We start from the raw sequence: 19613 nt of genomic DNA on the forward strand, positions 1-19613 counted from the left end.
TCATAGACACCAAAGCGTCTCAGGTGGCACTAGTGGTATAGAACCCACCTGCAAACACAGGAGATGTAAGAGAGGTGGCTTCAACCCCTGGGTTGGGAAGGCATGGCAACCCACTCCAGTATTCTTGCCTGGAGAATCCCATGGACAGAGGACAGGCTGGGGCAGCCCCTCTCCCTTTGCTGAGGAAGGGTCACACAGAGTCAGACATGACTGAAGCAACTTAGCATGCACATGTGTTCAGTAAAATACCATAGTAGGCCCTTAACCAGAAGCAGTGATGACTTTCTATTAGACGCCATGTGTTCAATAAAACACCACAGTAGGTCCATGTGATCGATTTAGTACTAGCAACTACCAAGTTCAGCAATGAAGATATTGTATTATCTTATAGATACCAAAACTGATGTTGAGTTGGTGATATAAAGCTGGTTAGAGATCAGGCCTTTAATTCAAACATTTGAAAAGTGAAAGTGTTAGTCACTCAGTGGTGTCCCACTCATTGTGACTCCATGGACTGTATGTAACCTGTCAGGCTCCTCTATCCATGGGATTCTCCAGGCAAGAATATTGGAGTGGGTAGCCATTTCCTTCTCAAGGAGATCTTCCTGACCTAGGGATTAAACTCAGGTCTCTTACATCGAAGGCAGATTCTTTACCAACTGAGACACCAGGGAGGCCTCCTCATTCAAATGAAAGTAGGTCCAATTCCAACACCTGTGATCCTTCCCTTGTACGGCAATCCTTTAAGGAAGAGAGGTGGCTACATCCATTGCTGTTGTGATTCTGTCTACTGTTACAGTATCCATCAGGTAACACACTTTCATTTTGTAGTATTTTATACTCCTTGAAATATTTTACTTTGGGTCACCAAAATGAAAAGAAAAAAGGTGGTGGTTCTTTATTTACTTGATGAAAGAATCTCTTCCACTAACAATTTTATGAATGAAAAGATGATAGAAGATCCTTGTTTTTGCCATCTCCAAGTTGAAGATCTGCCCAGAGAATTTCCATATGAGGAGAGGGGAGTATGAGAACTACTTATTTCAGATTACCAGAAAAAAAGATGAAGCAAAATAATGTTCTTTGAAAACTTATTCTGTAACAGATTCTTTAACAAGGTTACATTTTTAAATCCTCACATCCTCTGTTTGAGGATGGTGTTGTTATCTCCACCTTATAAATAAAGAGACTGGACATAAACTGGACATAAAGAAACTGGACGTGTTTCATAAACACATTATGAAAGCCACAGAGTGAGAACTCAGGGTAACACAATTCCAAAACTGTTTCCCTATGAGGCATTCTAAGTAAAAACAGTTTTTGAAAAAATGCTTGGAATCCAGAATGTATTAGGATGAAAGATCTCCATTTAAACTTGTGGGGCAGTAAAGCTCACCCCACCTTTCCTTTTCCTGCCTAGAAGCAGGCTGGGGCGGCCCCTCTCCCTTTGCTGAGGCTATGCTGGCTGGGGACTGATGATGTTGAAGGACTGAACAATAGTGAGCCTTGGGGGTGGGGAAGGGAATGGCTTTCTCCTTGGGGAGCTGGGCCCCATCTGCCACTTAGATCTTCTTGGAGACAGAAAATCCATTTGCCAGGGGGTCCTTTTAGGGCCTGCTATTTGTGAAGCAGGCCTTTAGGGCCTGTCAATCCTAAAGGAAATAAGTCCTGAATATTCATTGGAAGGACTAATGCTGAAGCTGAAACTCCAATGCGAAACACCTGATGCGAAAAACCTAATGCAAAAAACCAACTCATTGGAAAAGACCCTGATGCTGGGAAAGATTGAAGGCGGGAGGAGAAGGGGATGACAAAGGATGAGATGGTTGGATGGCATCACTGATGTGATGGACATGAATTTGAGTACGCTCTGGAGTTGGTGATGGATAGGGAAGCCTGGTATGCTGAAGTCCATGGGGCCACAAGAGTCGGACACGACTGAGCAAATGAACAGACTGATTTGTGAAGTGGAGAAGAGAGAGTGCTAGAGAGGGAAGGCACCTTCAAAACCATATCCTTTTACCAGAGAGTAAGGTAAATGGGACCATCCACTGCAGACGGTGTGCTGGCAGCAGGGCTGGAGGGCATCCACAGCTCTCATACCTCTCCTCTGCGGGCCCATCACTGCCCCTCCCATCCTGCCTCTCCCATGCCTCCTGCTTTCTTTTTCTCATTTCTACCTTCTCTTCTTTCTCTACTTCCTTTCTTACTCTTCCTGAATCCTCTGATGTTTCCACTTCCGGAACGCGTCTATCAGTAGTTTTCTTCTCCTTTTTTCCTCACCCATTGTCTGCCTCATTCATCCTCCCTGCTACTTCCTCCTTGCTCTCTCTTCAAATGTACAGTCCCCACCACACCTCACCTGGTTCTCTTCCTAGGGGTCTCGACTCCTTTTTATATTCAGACCAATTTCCCTTCTGAGCTAAACACTCTCCTCCAGATGCAGTCTGGCTGGTGCCTGGATGACAGGTCATGGAATAGAGGATGCTGATTTAGAAAGTCTATGAGAGTTTCTCTGTGAGCAAGAAAGTTGGACCCTTGTCTAAAAGATTCTTAGTTTTTGGTGGGTCTTCAAATTTGAAAAATAAAATGATGCTTTTCCCTCTCTGAAGCTGCTTACAAGGATAAATCTTTCCATCGGTAAAATTCCTATGAATAATCAACCAAGAGATTTCCCTAGTGTTCCAGTGGTTAAGAATCTGTCTTCCAATGTGGGGGACATGGGTTTGATTCCTGGTCGGGGAATTAAGGTCCCACATGATGCAGGGCAACTGAGCCCACGTGCCACAAGTAAAGAGAAGTGTGAACAGTGCAAGAGTTCACATGCACAACGCTGCAACTGACTTGACACAGCCAAATAAATAAACAATAAAATAAATACTAAAAAAATAGTTGATCAATGACATCCATCGAGGGCTCTCTACATGCAGGGGTCCATTCTGAGCACTGGGGATGTGGTGCTGAAGAATGCCATGTCCCTGCCTTCAGGGAATGGAAAGTGTAGTGAGAGATAGATCAATCATTCATTCTAGGCACCGACAGTGATGGGAAGAACACAAATTGGGTAGAATTGATGGGGCTGGCAGAGGAGGTGCTATTCTGGTCAAATGGTCAGGAAAGTCTTCTTTGATCAAGTAAGATCCAAATGGAGACTTCAAGGTGAAGAGGAAGCTATGGAAAGATTGGGGGAGAAAGCAAATGCAGTGGCCCTAAGATAGGAACAAACTGAGCGTGTTCAAGAGACCCCAGGGAATGTGGGATGGCTGGAGAAGAGTGAAGAAGGGCAGACTAGGACATATGATCAGACGCAGATGCAGAAGTCAGATCATGTGGGGCCTTGCAGGTCATGGTTATAATTTAGATTCCATTCCAGAGGTAAGCACTGGAAGGTATAAGGCAAGGTATTTGTTTGGACAGATATAAGTTTGTAGTTTTATATGAGTGATCTTCAAGTCATCTGTTAGAAATTATAAGAAGCCAAGCCCATTCAACCCTAAGCCTATCTTGCCATTACTGGATCGATTCCTCTTTAGCCAGCTGGGCTGTTTCACTACACGACTTTAAGCATTCAAATGACATTCAGGATGCTCATCTCTGGAGTTAAATAAAACTAACCCTGTTGCATTCACTGGGACTGAGGGATGGAAGAAAGAAAGGTGACAGATTTTTTAGAATTCTTGAGACAGATTTTGGGCTTTGGCTTTCTAGTAATCTTATTTTTGTGAATATTTCAAAATTACATGGATAGAATTCCTTAAGTGGTATCTCATCAGAGAAAATGCTTTGTTTATACAATTATGTTGCAAATTGGAGTAGAACTAAAAAATATTATTGCATTATTAGTGTGTTTCTTTTTGTTAAAGACTCAGAAGCTACGGATGTAGAAATTTTATTTAGTCCTGGTTAGTAACCTTGCATGAGTCATCCAACTTCCATTTTTTAACAATTTGCATAAGAAACAAATTTTTATAGAATTTGAACAATTCCCATTTGAATGCAAACAGAATTTGAACAAGTCCTATATCTGGGAAGATCATCTGTTTATAAAACAAACAATTGAAGCTGAGTATAGAGTGGATGCCTGAATGAAAAATGAGTTCTGAATTATGTGCAGTTGATTTTTAATCATGCCAAAACTCAAGGACTTTTGAAATTAGCCGTAAGTTTACTATAGTAATTTTCAGTTATTATTAATTAAAATGCCAAAGTTTTACTAAGATCCAGAACTAATGGAGGAACAGAGAATTGTGGGATGGTGGAGGACCCAGTGCCCACCAACCTGGCCACTGTGAAACAACCTAATTCCCAGATACCACTCTGAGGTCCTACTCCCTGGAATTTCAGGGCTCCAAGGGAGACAATCCAACATTCACTGGTTTATGGTTTTAAAACAAGGCTTTAGAAAATAAAACTTGGGTTTCTTATTTTAAAAATAAATTTGGAACCAAAGTAGAATGTACTTTAATGTACCTAACATCCTGCCTGGAGGTTACACAGACTAATCCTATCTATGACTAAACAATTGGACTATAATACTGGAGGAGTTTCTGTTCATCTTCTAAATAATACACGTATTCTACTACCTAATTAGTGTAGCTGCAGTTATTCATACTCATTGCGAAGACCACGACAGTGAGAATGACAGGTTCAGATCTCACTTGACCATTTTGCTGTCCATGTGTAGAAAGTTAATACCAGAGAAATTCCTTAAATTTGTATTTTTCAAACTATACTTCAGAGGCCAGAGAAGGTCCATTTAGAGGGAAGGAACAGAAGCAGAAGAGGGGCTCTGGATCTCTCCTGCCATCACCGTTTCCCTCTACCATCCTCAACCAGATCGGCCCTAATTGGGGGGAGGGGGTGTTAGTATACTTCCAGATGTTCAACCTGGTTTTAGAAAAGGCAGAGGAACCAGAGATCAAATTGCCAACATCCACTGGATCATGGAAAAAGAGAGTTCCAGAAAAAACATCTATTTCTGCTTGATTGACTATGCCAAAGCCTTTGACTGTGTGCATCACAATAAACTGTGGAAAACTCTGAAAGAGATGGGAATACCAGACCACCTGACCTGCTTCTTGGAAATCTGTATGCAGGTCAGGCACCATCTCCACCAGTTAGAACTGAATATGGAGCAACAGACTGGTTCCAAATAGGAAAAGGAGTACGTCAAGGATGTATATTCTCACCTTGCTTATTTAACTTATATGCAGAGTACATCATGAGAAACGCTGGGCTGGAGGAAGCACAAGCTGGAATCAAGACTGCCAGGAGAAATATTAATAACTTCAGATATGCAGATGACACCACCCTTATGGCAGAAAGTGAAGATGAACTAAAGAGCCTCTTGATGAAAATGAAAGAGGAGAGTGAAAAAATTGGCTTAAAGCTCAACATTCAGAAAACTAATATCATGGCATCCACTCCCATCACTTCATGGCAAATAGATGGGTAAAGAGTGGAAACAGTGGCAGACTTTATTTTGGGGGGCTTCAAAATCACTGCAGATGGTGATTGCAGCCATGAAAGTAAAAGACACTTGCTCCTTGGAAGGAAAGTTATGACCAACTTAGACAGCATATTAAAAAGCAGAGACATTACTTTGCCAACAAAGGTTCATCTAGTCAAGACTATGGTTTTTCCAGTGGTCATGTATGGATGTGAGAGTTGGATTATAAAGAAAGCTGAGTGCCGAAGAATTGACGCCTTTGAATTGTGATGTTGGAGAAGACTCTTGAGAGTCCCTTGGACTGCAAGGAGATCCAACCAATCCATTCTAAAGGAGATCAGTCCAGGGTGTTCATTGGAAGGACTGATGTTGAAGCTGAAACTCCAATACTTTGGCCACCTGATGTGAAGAGCTGACTCATCTGAAAAGACCCTGATGCTGGGAAAGATTGAGGGCAGGAGGAGAAGGGGATGACAGAGGATGAGATGGTTGGATGGCATCACTGACTCAATGGACGTGAGTCTCAGTGAACTCCGGGAGTTGGTGATGGACAGGGAGGCCTGGCGTGCTGTGATTCATGGGGTTGCAAAGAGTCGGACATGACTGAGTGACTGAACTGAACTGAACTGAACTGAAACATATATATGTATGTATATATATATAAAACAGTTATCTGAACAAATGATGCCCAGCTAAGAATTTTGAAAGCTTCACTCTTCAAAAATGACTCCCTATTCTGCTCCTGCTGTCTATGAATTCATTGTTTCACAATGCTCTGCCTAGAATTAAAAGCATCATTTGCACTAAAAATTTGAGGAAAGGAAGGAGGCAACCATTCCTCTACATTAGAAGTTAGAAAAGTTAACCAAGATCACAATTCAATCCAAATGCTGAACTCATCTCTAAAAAGATAAAAGGTCTTTCAATTCATATCACACTTTTGAGAAAAATATATCCATCCATCTCTTCAGCAGTTATTATTATAATTCTAAACTTTATCATTTTTCTTAACCTTTATAATAAGTGTGCAATCCATAACAGAAATCACAACACATGTTAAATTTAGTTCTCAAGGCCTTACTTACATATGTATACAAGTATGTGAGAGTTATTAGTTGATATTTATGTGTTTCTATATCAATACATTTTTTGGGGAACTGATATTGTTTCAGGGCTTTCCAGGTGGCTCAGTGGTAAAGAATCCACCTGCTTTTCTTTCTCAAAGGATCTGAGAATACTGCAACCACACAGCTAAACCCTGGTCTTTCTTAGCCCTTTAAAATGAATAAGAGACAGTTTCACAAAGACAAGCCATTCCTGTCTTTTTATCAAATACATGAGAGTTGCTGCAAGTTACATGCAGGGGCAAAACTATTCTGCCTCCCAGTCCAACCTCCCTGTGGTATGCAGTCTGAATGGCTCATGAGCTGTAGGCAAATTATGTTTACACTCCTCTGGCAAAGGAGAATCAGTAACAGGAATGGGAAAGCCGATTTTCTGGTCTCTGTCCCAACACTGTTGGTTTGGGAACATATTAACAATTCAGCCTATAGCTGGGGCACAGCAGGTTCGGTAGACTCTTAACACCTTGCAAAGATGACTTAAACATGTCAGATGAGGAAAGAAGCCAAGGGACCTGGCAAATCATTCCTTCCCTGGGTGTACCTGTCACACACTGGCAAGAGTCACACACAGGTCACTCATGGGGCTGGAATGAAATTAATCAACTGCTTTCAGGAGGGAGCAGCTTTGGTTTCCTCTAGTTTTCAATATGTTCCTGAACATAATGCAAAATGCTCACATTGGTCTCTAAAGCCCTAAGTGGTATGAATTCTGGCTACCTTGAGGATGATGTATGACCCTGAATAACAACAAAACTTTCCAGGGAGCCTGTGTATTCAGCTTCCAAAATAAAAGACAGGTGGACAGCAGCACAGCTTTCTGTTTGAGCAAGTGTCTGCCTCCCTTTGTCACTTAAAATCTGCAAATAAGTTGTGATGTATCATAACAGGCACCATCGAGCTATTTTATAAATGGTAATGATTTGGAAGCACTCTGTCCAACAGTTTTAGGCAATTTATATGTGTGCTTAAAGTTATAATTGGGTTGAGGTTAGAAACTAGTCTTTTAGGACAGTTTAGGACTTTTACTATGATAACACTGTTCATTCATTCTTAACTCATTCATCAAATACTTATTGGTTACCTTCTATTTCCCATTGCTATAGGTGCAAGATGGGCTTCCCTGGTGGCTCAGATGGTAAACAATATGTCTGCAATGCAAGAGACTTGAGTTTGATCCCTGGGTAAGGAAGATCCCCTGGAGAAGGAAATGGCAACCCACTCTAGTATTCTTGCCTGGAGAACTCCAAAGACAGAGGAGCCTGGTGGGCTACAGTCCATGTGGTCGCAAAGAGTCAGGCATGACTGAGCAACTGACACTTTCCATAAGTGCAAGAGATTCAACAATAATCAATACAAATGATGGAGCTACTTTTTCCACTGAGGGTTAATCTTCAAAGTGAAGAAGTTGCTCACTCGTGTCTGACTCTTTGTGACCCCATGAACTGTAGCCCACCAGGCTTCTCCTTCCATGGGATTCTCCAGGCAAGAATACTCGAGTGGGTTGCCATTTCCTTCTCCAAAGCAATTGCTAAATTATGACTTAAATACAATTATTTGTATTTTTGTGTTAATTTGAATGAAAGGTGGTTTCTCAAGTTTTTAAAAATAAAAGTATCCCTTTTTATTAGATACATCTTGTCCTTTAAGATCCAGCAGTGGAAACTCTACACCAAGAAGTCTTCTGGAACCACCTCTCCCTAATCGGCTTAAAGAAAGTGAAGTCGCTCAGTCATGTCCGACTCTTTGCAACCCCATAGACTATAGCCTACCAGGCTCCTCCATCCATGGAATTTTCCAAGCAAGAGTACTGGAGCAGGTTGCCATTTTCTTCTTCAGGGGATCTTCCTGACCCAGGGATTGAACCCAGGTCTCCCACATTTTAGGCAGACGCTTTACCACCTGAGCCACCAGGGAAGCCTAACCAGCTTAAGCAGGACTTTAACTGTCACCCACAGTAATTTCATCATAGGGTGCCTTAGTACTAATGCCTAACTCTCCCCATCTCAATATAGACTCACAAACACATCTCAATAACACAACCAGCATAGAAAAGAACTTCACTCTGTACATACCCCTTCCTAGGGACAGAGAGATGTGCCTGGAGCCATTCCCCACTTCTTGCTGGCCTGAAGAGTGAAAAAATATGTAGTTCATTGTTCTTCTAGATTTTCTCCAATGGCCTAAACTCTTGTGAGACCTTTCCTACATACTGGATCTGTGTGTATGTGTGTGTGTCTTTGTATGTGTACATATGTACTTGTGAGTTGGCAGAAGAATATGCTACAGGCATGGAGACAGTGCTAAAGTATATCTAAATTATATTCTTCACTTTTTCATACCCCAAAGAGAATATTCTAGCAGGGCTCTAAAAATGTTCATCTTCACTCTAAGAGACACACACAGAACGGATCATTTAGGTTAATGGTTTCTGGTTTCTATTCTGAAATCCAAAAGATTCTACCAACTTATACTAGAAAGAATAAAAACCAAGAACTAGCCTCAGGACTTACTTGACTACATATATGCCTACAGAAAAGAACATTAGTATTGAACCTGATTCATAAGGAAAGACATGTAGCCTTCCTAGGTTACTTCCTTTATCCCTGAAGATATTGCATTTTCCATTCCAAATAGAATGGTGTGAGATGATGGAACCAAAATATTTTATCTTCCACCATCTTATAATTTGTGATTCAAAAATTGAAAATACATGTGAGAACTGCTGAGTAACCACATCTAACTTGTGTAACATCTACACTATCTTTTCTTGGGATGAACAATAGCCCAATTCCAAATACTTGGGCCTGTTAGCCAATTTCACTGATGGTCAAAGATCCAGTTATTGTGACTGCCCTGCCCCCTAAACCCACTATCTAATAGTTTAGAAAACAAGGCCCTGCAGGGAAGTGAGAATGGTTGAGTTAGAAACCACTTGCTACTCTTCCAGATACCTCTTTAGTCTACCACTGCACACTTGCCTTTTGAAGTGAGAAGGCAGAGAAGACCTAGCTGAAAGCATTGACTTTGCAGGTGTTAGACCTAGGCTCAGAGGGCAGACAACCTGGCCTGAAATCAATATGATCTGAACACGAATCCAGTTCTCTTAATTTAAGATTGTGTTTAGTCTCTTGTGCTAAAAATACAGAGCACTTGTACTATATACTTCCTACAAGATACTGGATCTATTAAAAACCTGATGCTATTCATCATCCTTGTGAAAAAAATTTATGGGCAATTCTTTTAAACAAGCCTCAAAATAAATTAGTTACTTAAAGAGCCAAGCTTTATCACTATGAGATTAATAACTGGCTGGAGACATTTTTGAAGAAGGCAATGATTCAAATGTTCTTGATGACATGAATTGGTCCGAAATTCAGCACCTGATTAAGTTATTTTCTTATGGTACAAAATTCAAACACAAGTAAGGGTTGGCAAAATTTCCACATCCTTTCAAACCTTTCCCTCTTCTTTGTGCATGCTGTAAACCATATGTCTTGGGAGACCTTCAAGGGCTCTGGTCTTGGGAGACCTTCAAGGGCTCTGGTCTTGTAGCTTTAAGAAGCACTATCAGTTTCCTTCTTCCCTTGCTTTTATGTCTGATTATAGAAAACTTTTCATTCTTCATTTAATGAACCTATGATTGTGAGAAAAAAATAAGAGTAATGATCCGCTCAATGTTTCCTAGTCCGTTAAAATAGATAATCTATTCTCTCTCTGTTTTTAGCCAAATGGACTGACTAGGTAACTCTTCCTGTTCTTGGTTCTTCCTCCTTTTCCTTGTAATCCCTTTGGAATTGAGTGTGTATGTGTGTGTGCATGTGTGTATGTAGAGAAAAAAATATTTGATGAAAATGCATTAGTATTTGAAAAATATTCATTTTAAGAAATACTGATTTTCAGTTCCAAATATAGTTTTCACCAATTTAAGATTGGAATGAATTACATACATGCTTTTCTGCTTATTGGCTCCTTTTATAAGGTGATCAGTTCAGTTCAGCCGCTCATTCGTGTCCGACTCTTTGCAACCCCATGAATCGCAGCATGCCAGGCCTCCCTGTCCATCACCAGCTCCCAGAGTTCACTCACACTCACGTCCATCGAGTCAGTGATGCCATCCAGCCATCTCATCCTCTGTCGTTCCCGTCTCTTCCTGACCCCAATCCCTCCCAGCATCAGAGCCTTTTCCAGTGAGTCAACTCTTCACATAAGGTGGCCAAAGTACTGGAGTTTCAGCTTTAGCATCACTCCTTCCAAAGAACACCCAGAACCGATCTCCTTTAGAATGGCCTGGTTGGATCTCCTTGCAGTCCAAGGGGGTCTCAAGAGTCCTCTCCAACACCATAGTTCAAAAGCATCATTTCTTCGGTGCTCAGCTTTCTTCACAGTCCAACTCTCACATCCATACATGACCACTGGAAAAGCGATAGCCTTGACTAGATGGACTTTTGTTGGTAGAAGTTATTAAATATGAACTATGAAAGAATGGGCAATAAATAAAAGACATCACAATATGATTTTCTTGACTCTAAAATATATCTCTTATCTTTTACCTTAAATCTTTGTTTAAAGATATAGTGATTGTTCTCTGATCAGTCCTAATTATTAAGTTCTTTACCCTTTTTTGGTTATAAATATAAAGTATCAGCATCCTTTGGAAATGCACTTGCCAAAAGGGAGGAACAAAATATAAACAAGAATTTTAAAAGATATTAATTCTGATAAGCTAAATTTAGGGCAGGAATTGTCCAGAATAGACGAAACTACTTTCAATCTGATTGAGTTCCAAAAACTTCAATTTCTAAATTTCAGCTCTCCTGGCATATTTAATGGAGTAAACAGTATTCTTGTTAAGAACAGTCAATTTTTAACTGATCTTAAAGCTCTCTGTGGAGAAGGCAATGGCACCCCACTCCAGTACTCTTGCTTGGAAAATCCCATGGACGGAGGAGCCTGTTAGACTGCAATCCATGGGGTCACTAAGAGTTGGACACGACTGAGCGACTTCACTTTCACTTTTCACTTTCATGCATTGGAGAAGGAAATGGCAACCCACTCCAGTGTTCTTGCCTGGAGAATCCCAGGGACAGGGGAGCCTGGTGGGCTGCCGTCTGTGGGGTCGCACAGGGTCGGAAACGACTGAAGTGACTTAGCATAGCAAAGCTCTCTGAGGCCTAATCCAACAGGACTTGAGGAATTTTTAAACTAAGAACTCAAGATTCAAAACCAGTGTAATATTCCTAACAACTCTGGGGTGATGGAGCAGTGAGGAAGTTGTGACCAAGGAGTGTGGTTAGTTATTGGGTACCCATCTAAACATATGATCAGTATTGATTCTCAGACAAGAGGTTTGAGCATTCAATTATACAAATGATGGGGTGGTCTTAGATTAGGACATGAAGCTAAGGCTCTTAGACATTCCTCTCATCTTCATTTCTCCCTGGGTGTCAGGATTCAATAAATAACCTCTGCAATCAGGCTGTCAGAGTTCAGCTCTTGGTTTAGCCCCTTGCAATCTGTTGATGATGATTAGGTGCCTCAGTATGTCTAAACTTCAGTTTTCACAGCTGCAAAAGGGGAATGGGAAATGACAACACTTATACTACAGAATGGTTCCGATGATTAAATGGAATAATCCCCACATAGCACAGGGTCTGACACTTAATTGTTCAAACCTTGAAAAAAACCTTAAGAAACCAACTCTCCTAGCCCCTTCTCTAAAAGATGAGACAACTGAAGTCCAGAGAGAAGCAATGACTTGCTTAGTATCCCATGTCTGATTAGTAAAGATATTGAGGCTAGAGCCCTGGTCTTCTTATTTGAGCCCAACATTCTCTCCTCAGCATTATCTTACTGGGAGCACAGGACACAGAAATGTCCTAGGACCTGGTTGGTATTTCTTGACGATAATCAGAAATTGTCACAGCTGTTAAGATATGAGAAAATGCAGGAATTGAGATAATACATAAAAGACAGGTAAAGAACTGCAAGGCTAAGGTTAGGATTACAGGTCTATCAATTTGACCCTTATTTTGTCACTGTGTCTATGGGCAATATATCCATTTAATTTGCTCCTATTTTCAGAATGTAAAAGCAGAAAGAAAAACGTTATCAAATACCACTGGATTGTTGTCAAGAAAAGCCAATAAAAATGATTACTCTAGCAATATAAAAGTGTGCCATGAAAGCTTAATAATCAACAGTATTTAAGCAGTGTGTCACTGAGTAGCTAACAGGGTGCCCATGTTTTATAGACAGCATTTATGGACTTTCACAACCCAAATTTTGACTCTTTATGACTTGTGTGTAAATTTAGGAAGTGGTTGAAACCACATATCAAATCAAAACTGCTTCTGAGGCACCCTGCCAAGTAAGTGTAAATATCCTTGGGAAATCTCACATGTAACACAGTGCTGTGAAAGTGAGCCTATCCTTTGGGGAGCTAAGACTATTATGGATGGATACCTTGGGCCTTAGAACATTTTGTTCTGGGGAATGTAAAAAATTTCTCCAATTCTAGAAACGGATTGGGTATTTCATTTTTTTTTTACACTTAATTATCATTTCAGAAACTATAAAATTTGTAGTTATTCTTTTTCTAATAATTTGGTTATAGAGACACATATTACTAAAAACTTTTTAGCATGTAGCCCAACTGCATGAAGTGATATCTCATCCATATTTTGTCCCACAGAGCACTAACATATAAAGGTACTCCACATATTTTTGTAGAGTTCAAATGAGTTGAGATGATTACTGTGATTGTTTTCAACATTACTGCTTGAATTTCATCCCATTCCATTACTGAATGAGAACTCCTTAAGATCAGCAACCATAGCTAATTCATCTTTGTGACCCTAATGCTTGGTATGGTAGAAAGTTAATATAAATGAAAGGCAAAAAGAAAGAACAAAAAGAGAGAGGAAAAGAGGGAGGGAAGGAAGGAAGAAGGAGGCAGAAAAAGGAAGAAAAGAGGTAGGAAGACACTGAATTTCTATTCAGAGGGATGATAAATAGAACTCCTCTCGTTCCTAGATCATTATTGATGACCCCATTTAGAAAGGCAAAGAGACCGTGACAACAAAATGCAGCCAAATTCAACATACAGAAAATGTAGCATAACCTAGAGTAATACATCCTACATCCCACAATCAAGTACCCTGTGGAGGTTCCTCAGTCAACATCTCAATTTCTAGCTTCCTGGATGTGTTCCCTTAGTAGTATGACATCACTTAGAATAGGCAGAGAAGAAATGTTGGCGTCTTTTGTCAGGGAAAGTCAGCAGATTATCATGGAGAAGATGAGACACAGAAGACAATTCTTTCCCTGAAAGTCACTGAGCACAGTGATTCTATCCATCGAAGAGACACCAGAGACACTGTCATTAAAAGAGGCTTGAAGGTGTTCTCCTTATGGCTGAAGGGGGACAGTGCCATAAAGATAACATAAACACTCCTTCTACTATAAAGGAATCATCATCAGAAATGCACAGAAAATTTTTTGCCTTAGATATACAGAGGATGTGCAGGCAGAGTGGCAAAGCAGAGATAGGAAGATATGGTTGGAGGATTAAAAAAATTCCAAAAGTCCTACTGCAACAGATCCATCTGTTATAAACTCACTAATACAAAGGTAGGAAAATAAACCAAACATTTATAATTTAGAAAGAATTTCCATTTGTACTAAAGTAGTGATCAAACTCGGAGAAGGCAATGGCACCCCACTCCAGTACTCTTGCCTGGAAAATCCCATGGATGGAGGAGCCTGGTAGGCTGTAGTCCATGGGGTCACTAAGAGTCGGACATGACTGAGGGACTTCCCTTTCACTTTTCATTTCATGCATTGGAGAAGGAAATTGCAACCCACTCCAGTGTTCTTGCCTGGAGAATCCCAGGGACGGGGGAGCCTGGTGGGCTTCCGTCAATGGGGTAGCACAGAGTCAGACACGACTGAAGTGACTTAGCAGCAGCAGCAGCAGCAGTGATCAAACTCAGAGAAGGCAATGGCACCCCACTCCAGTACTCTTGCCTGGAAAACCCCATGGATGGAGGAGCCTGGCAGGCTGCAGTCCATGGGGTTGCTAAGAGTCGGATATGACTGAGCGACTTCACTTTCGCTTTTCACTTTCATGCATTGGAGAAGGAAATGGCAACCCACTTCAGTGTTCTTGCCTGGAGAATCCCGGGGATGGGGGAGCCTGGTGGGCTGCCATCTATGGGGTCGCACAAAGTCGGACACGACTGAAATGACTTAGCAGCAGAAGTGATCAAACTGATCCAAAATTTTGACCCTTTCACTGACAGCAATTTTTATCTTGACTCTCTCTTGTGGCTTGTTCTGCCCCCAACCCCACTCAACCTTCTCAGATTGCTCTCTCCACCCCTTCAGGCAGTCACAGAATCCTAAAGCAACCCAGGGTAGCCATCTATTCCCAGACAGTAGAGATCAATTAGGAATATTGTTCTTTTATCCTGGATTAGAATGAAATCCAATAAGACACAGAGGAGACTGTGGTGCAGGGCCCATGGGAATCTGGGCTTGATGTGCTGTGATGGATCTCCTTGTCACCTCTAGTTTCTACAACTCCATGAGACTTGCTATATCGGGTAATCTGTGCTTGTCACCTATAGCAGGCAAGGCTAATAGATACATCAGTCCAGGAAGAAACTACAGGCAGCATTTGAAGATCTAACCAAGATGACAATACCTACCTAAGCTCAGAAACAATGTAAAATAAAGTGCCGTTGGTGACTAGCTTCAAATTGAACTTCATCTATACTTATCAATTACCTTTCAGTGCACATATGAAACTCAGACTAACTGAAACATATTTCAAGCAGAAATTGTAAAATTTAGGACAGTACATGATCTCTACTTGCCCTCACTGACCAGATTCATTTTTAACAAAATAAGTGAATGGCATAAGAAAGGCAGTAGGAAGACTATATGAATGTGTAAACAAATGATTAAGAATTGAATTGTCCAGTTAGGAATTGATGCTGTCCAGTTTTCATTCATCACGTGACATGTACTGACCATGTAACTACTTAAAATATTTTATTAATTCATTGGAATTATTCTAACTTGAAAAATAATAAAACCAAACTTCCTTTAAAATATATTATTTTTAGACTTTTCATTGATTCAAGCAATTCTTTCTATTAATCCAGATCATGAGCATTTACCTCATCACATTATATGCTTTTGTCTTTACTTACAACTTCAGAAAACCCAGTTTAAAAATACGATCTGAGCAGTGTCAAATATTTTCTATATTTAAATCATAATCAATTTCTAAGATATATGAAAATTACCTAATAGATAGTCTATCATATGCAATGTGACTTCCAGCCATCATGCCTAAGGCTAGAACTTACACCTAAAGAAGAATAGTTAACAAGGTTTGTCTTGCTGAGTAAATTAAAACCAAAACCATCATTATCACATGCCTTACCTTTTCCAGGGAAATATTCCCATCTTCTTAACCTCAAGGTGTGGCCCCTGGGGCAGGTATGTAGTTAGAATAAAGATTTAAAATGAGTCACTGGTAGAAAGAGATGTGCACTTTATCTGAAGTTAGAGAATGCTAATAACAATAATGATTAATACACTCTGGCTTCTTACAGAATTTAGGGAGTAAGATGAAAGACATAGAGCTGAAAATATCTAGAATAATCTTGTGCCATCCTGCAGTATCTAATGTGGAGAAGTGGATATCATGGCAAATGTCCAGTAATTACTTTCTCAATCTAATGGTCAGATGGCAAGACATTTCCCAGAGCATCCTCGTGGACTAGGTCCTTTCCCAAGGATACAATGTGGTCCAGTCCAAATCTGAGTTCTTAGATACAACATGCATTAAATCACTAAATCTTAAAAGAGTAAACCCAACTTTTTCAACAGGCACAGAAGTAAGTTTATCTTTAAGATTTGGGGCTGAAAGATATTTATGTGTCATACTATGCCAGAGAAAGACTTTGGAAACTGTTGACCTCCTTCACTGCTGTGGATGTGCTGGGGTGAGGAGCAGGTCATGTTGGGGGTGAAGTTCCCTTAAATTTATCTTGCACTGAGAAAGCCCTATTCCAATAGGCTCTTTGGGCAATTATAGTGAAAAAACTCCAAGTTAGCTCTCCAAACCAAAGAGAACCTAGTACCTTTTAATAAGCAGAGTCAACCCTCAACCATGTATGCATATGGTAGAAGGTAGTATCTTCAATAATAAAATGATAATTTCTGTTTGACTTCACAACATGTTCTATATTTGGGAGTTTTCTTTTGTTTTTGGCAAGATCAACAGACTTATTTTCCTAATTAGTTTGACCCCAATTAATGTTACGATTAACATTCTCTGAGCGTACATACACATATGTACACTGTTCACCAATTGATGGTGGGGAGAATGCCCAGAAACATATTGTGGGACAGGGAAAGGTGGTCTGAGATTATGTTTTTGCTGCTGGCAATTCACAAACTACATCATCTGAATCAATAGGGAGTTGGCTGTATTTATACCAGGCACTTCCTAGAGCCAGATAATCACATTAGCTAATTCCCATCCATAAAATATGTGTAGTCTCCGTAATAATTTATTAAACGAAGTCTATCCTACACACAGAATGTTGCTGTTGTTTTTTTTTTCCCCCATCCAGGATTACCTAGCTTTACTTTTTATGCCAATTCAAGTAACAAGGCAATTGCCAGACTGTCTAGTACTGGCTGCTACACAGACCTGCCTGAGTTCTCGCTCAGGATTGGAGATACTTGGGAATGTAAGTGGCCAGAGTTAACTCCTGTCACTTTGGGGAATTCAGCGCAGCTTCCCTTGATTTCCTGAAAATACCTTCTAGAATTTTCCCCTCTCTTGATGGCACAGGTGGCCTGGCTTTCCGAATAGGCCGCCTGCCCCCCGCCCCCCGCCCCGCCCCATCTTGGCGTCTGACCCTGGAGGTCGCTCACCTATCTTCTCCTCGGCTTGGCTGCTCTCCGCAGTCTCCGTTGGAGGCTGGGCTGTTGCCATGGCAGCAGCATCCTCTGCAGCAGGGGCGGTGGCGGCAGCAGCAGTGACAGCAGCAGGCACGTCGGCTTGTTTAGGCTCCTCCTTGGCCGGCGCATCTTCGGCCTTGGAGGACGGCGAGTTGTCAGTGGAAGCTTTAGTGGCACTTTCTGTGTCAGCAGAGCCGGCCTTCTCCTCCGAGGGGGCAGGAGCCTGGGGGGCTGCCTGCTCTGTGGCAGCATCGGGGGCGCCCTCCCCCTTCTTCTCCTCGGAAGGAGTTTCGCCGGCTTTGCCGGTCTTCTCCTCGGGCTTGGGGCCGGCGCCTGGGGCCGCTTCCGCAGGAGTGGAGCCTTCTCCCTCCTTCTTCTCCGTGCCTTCCGCGACGGCGGCTTCATCCTTTTCATTTGCCTCCGCCTCGGCGGCTGGGGCATCACCCTTCTTCTCTCCTTTGAGCTTTTTCCTCGTTATGTGTCCACGGAAGCTAGCCTGAATTTTGGTCGCGGCCTTATGAGCTTTATCTTCTGGTTTGATGCCATCTTGTTCAATCTTTTGGTCCTCATCATTTTTTTCAACCTTTGTAGAGAAAAGGGGGGGTAAAAAGGAGAGATGGAACAATGTTCTTTTCCTTCAAATCACAGCATTCAACACATATTTATTGAATGACTTATTTTGTGCTAGGCACCATACTTGGAGTTAAGCAATCAGCAGTACTCTGGAAATTCAAACCAAGCCTCCTTTCTTTCCCTGGTAAAGAACTTAGGAGAGAATACATTATTTTACAGAAAAATTAATGTCCTTTTGGCCTTCCAGAATCACTGGCATATCTGTTGTTCTTTTCCCAACTCAGTGTCTCTCCTTGGCCAAACTTAAATCAGCCTTTTTGTAGATGTACTTTGGAAATTCAAGTCACACCCACCCTAGGTTTTCATCAAAGAGCTCTGAAAGATGTTGGTTTTTCAGGTTTTTGTGAGAGACTCTGTGAAAAACTTTATGATTTAAAAAAGTATTGTGGAAGTTTATTTGTTTCCTCAAGATTTCAAGCTTGGTCAGGAAACCAGTAGGTTTGGGGCAAAGAGTATGTTAAGGGTTTAAACAGGAAATTCCATGAGGGTCTTGTACAAAATACAGAAGAGTTCCAGCACTCTGAGGTTTGTTCAGGATTTGAGAATTCAAAATGCTAGTTACAAAATAACATCCAATTCCCTCTGTGTGTGGTCCAGCATCAGTAATGAACATACCAGGCCTTCAAGGTTTGAATTCAGAAAATGGTCATTAATCTTGAGTTCTTTTTAAACAGAAAGAGTAGAAAACACAGCTTCCACTTTTGAAACAGTGGCATATATTCACTAGATCACAATTTCTTATTCTCAAAGCAATTTAAACTTAAAATTAGTTTTATATGATCATCAGTAGAACCATCCTAGTACTGAAGGCAAGAGACTAGAATGTGAACTTTTTACCACTTGATCAGGTTACAGAATAACATAGGCTGCAAATAACTTTTTTCCACATGCAAATTGAATCAGAGGAGAGGAATAAAAGGTTTAGTCATGAAAAGAAACACCTAGGCAAGTGAGCGCTCAGAATTCACTATAGTGTCATTGCCTACCATGCTGTCCCGGGGTGGTTACTTATCGTTCCCACATAACCATTATATTAGTTTCAGGTGTACAACATAATGATTCAATATTTGTATATATTGCAAAATAATCACCATAATAAGTTGAGTTAACTTTTGTGAATACTCTCTCAGGCAATGGGGAAATACAGCAGTGAACAATGCAGCAAAAGACCATTAATTAGAGAAGGCTTATCATGTACCAAGTCCTCTGCTTGGCCCCAATCTCGACCTTGGCCTGACCTTGGCCTTTGCTCCAGTTTAGGATGCAAATCACAGCAGGCCAACATAAGGCATGTTTTCCACCTGTCATACCAGTTCTGTCCCAGTGACCCAGATCCTGTTCATCATGATGTAGACCTGACATTCTCCAGACAAGCATATGGGCCTGTATTGCTTAGGTCTATCAACATGCTCATGGGTATACAA

The 19613-nt window shown here is 41.0% G+C and overlaps 1 protein-coding gene across 2 annotated transcripts in view; it reads right to left on the minus strand.

Moving 5' to 3' along the window:
• GAP43 (growth associated protein 43) overlaps positions 1–19613 on the minus strand; it is a 101316-nt gene that overhangs the window by 22117 nt on the left and 59586 nt on the right. The window contains exons 2-3 of one of the 2 annotated variants that reach the window (XM_086320702.1): positions 17530–18139; positions 16025–16071 (exon numbers count right to left, since the gene is read on the minus strand). In XM_086320702.1, the coding sequence (XP_086176828.1) occupies positions 16058–16071; positions 17530–18139 (624 nt within the window). In that variant the 3' untranslated portion in view covers positions 16025–16057. The remainder of the gene's footprint in view (positions 1–16024; positions 16072–17529; positions 18140–19613) is intronic. The other variant, XM_086320694.1, reaches the window with a different exon arrangement.

This window comes from Bos grunniens, chromosome 1, assembly GCF_055505025.1.
Source record: "Bos grunniens cultivar Pamir isolate PY7600 chromosome 1, Bosgru_T2T1.0, whole genome shotgun sequence".
Lineage (NCBI taxonomy): Eukaryota > Metazoa > Chordata > Mammalia > Artiodactyla > Bovidae > Bos > Bos grunniens.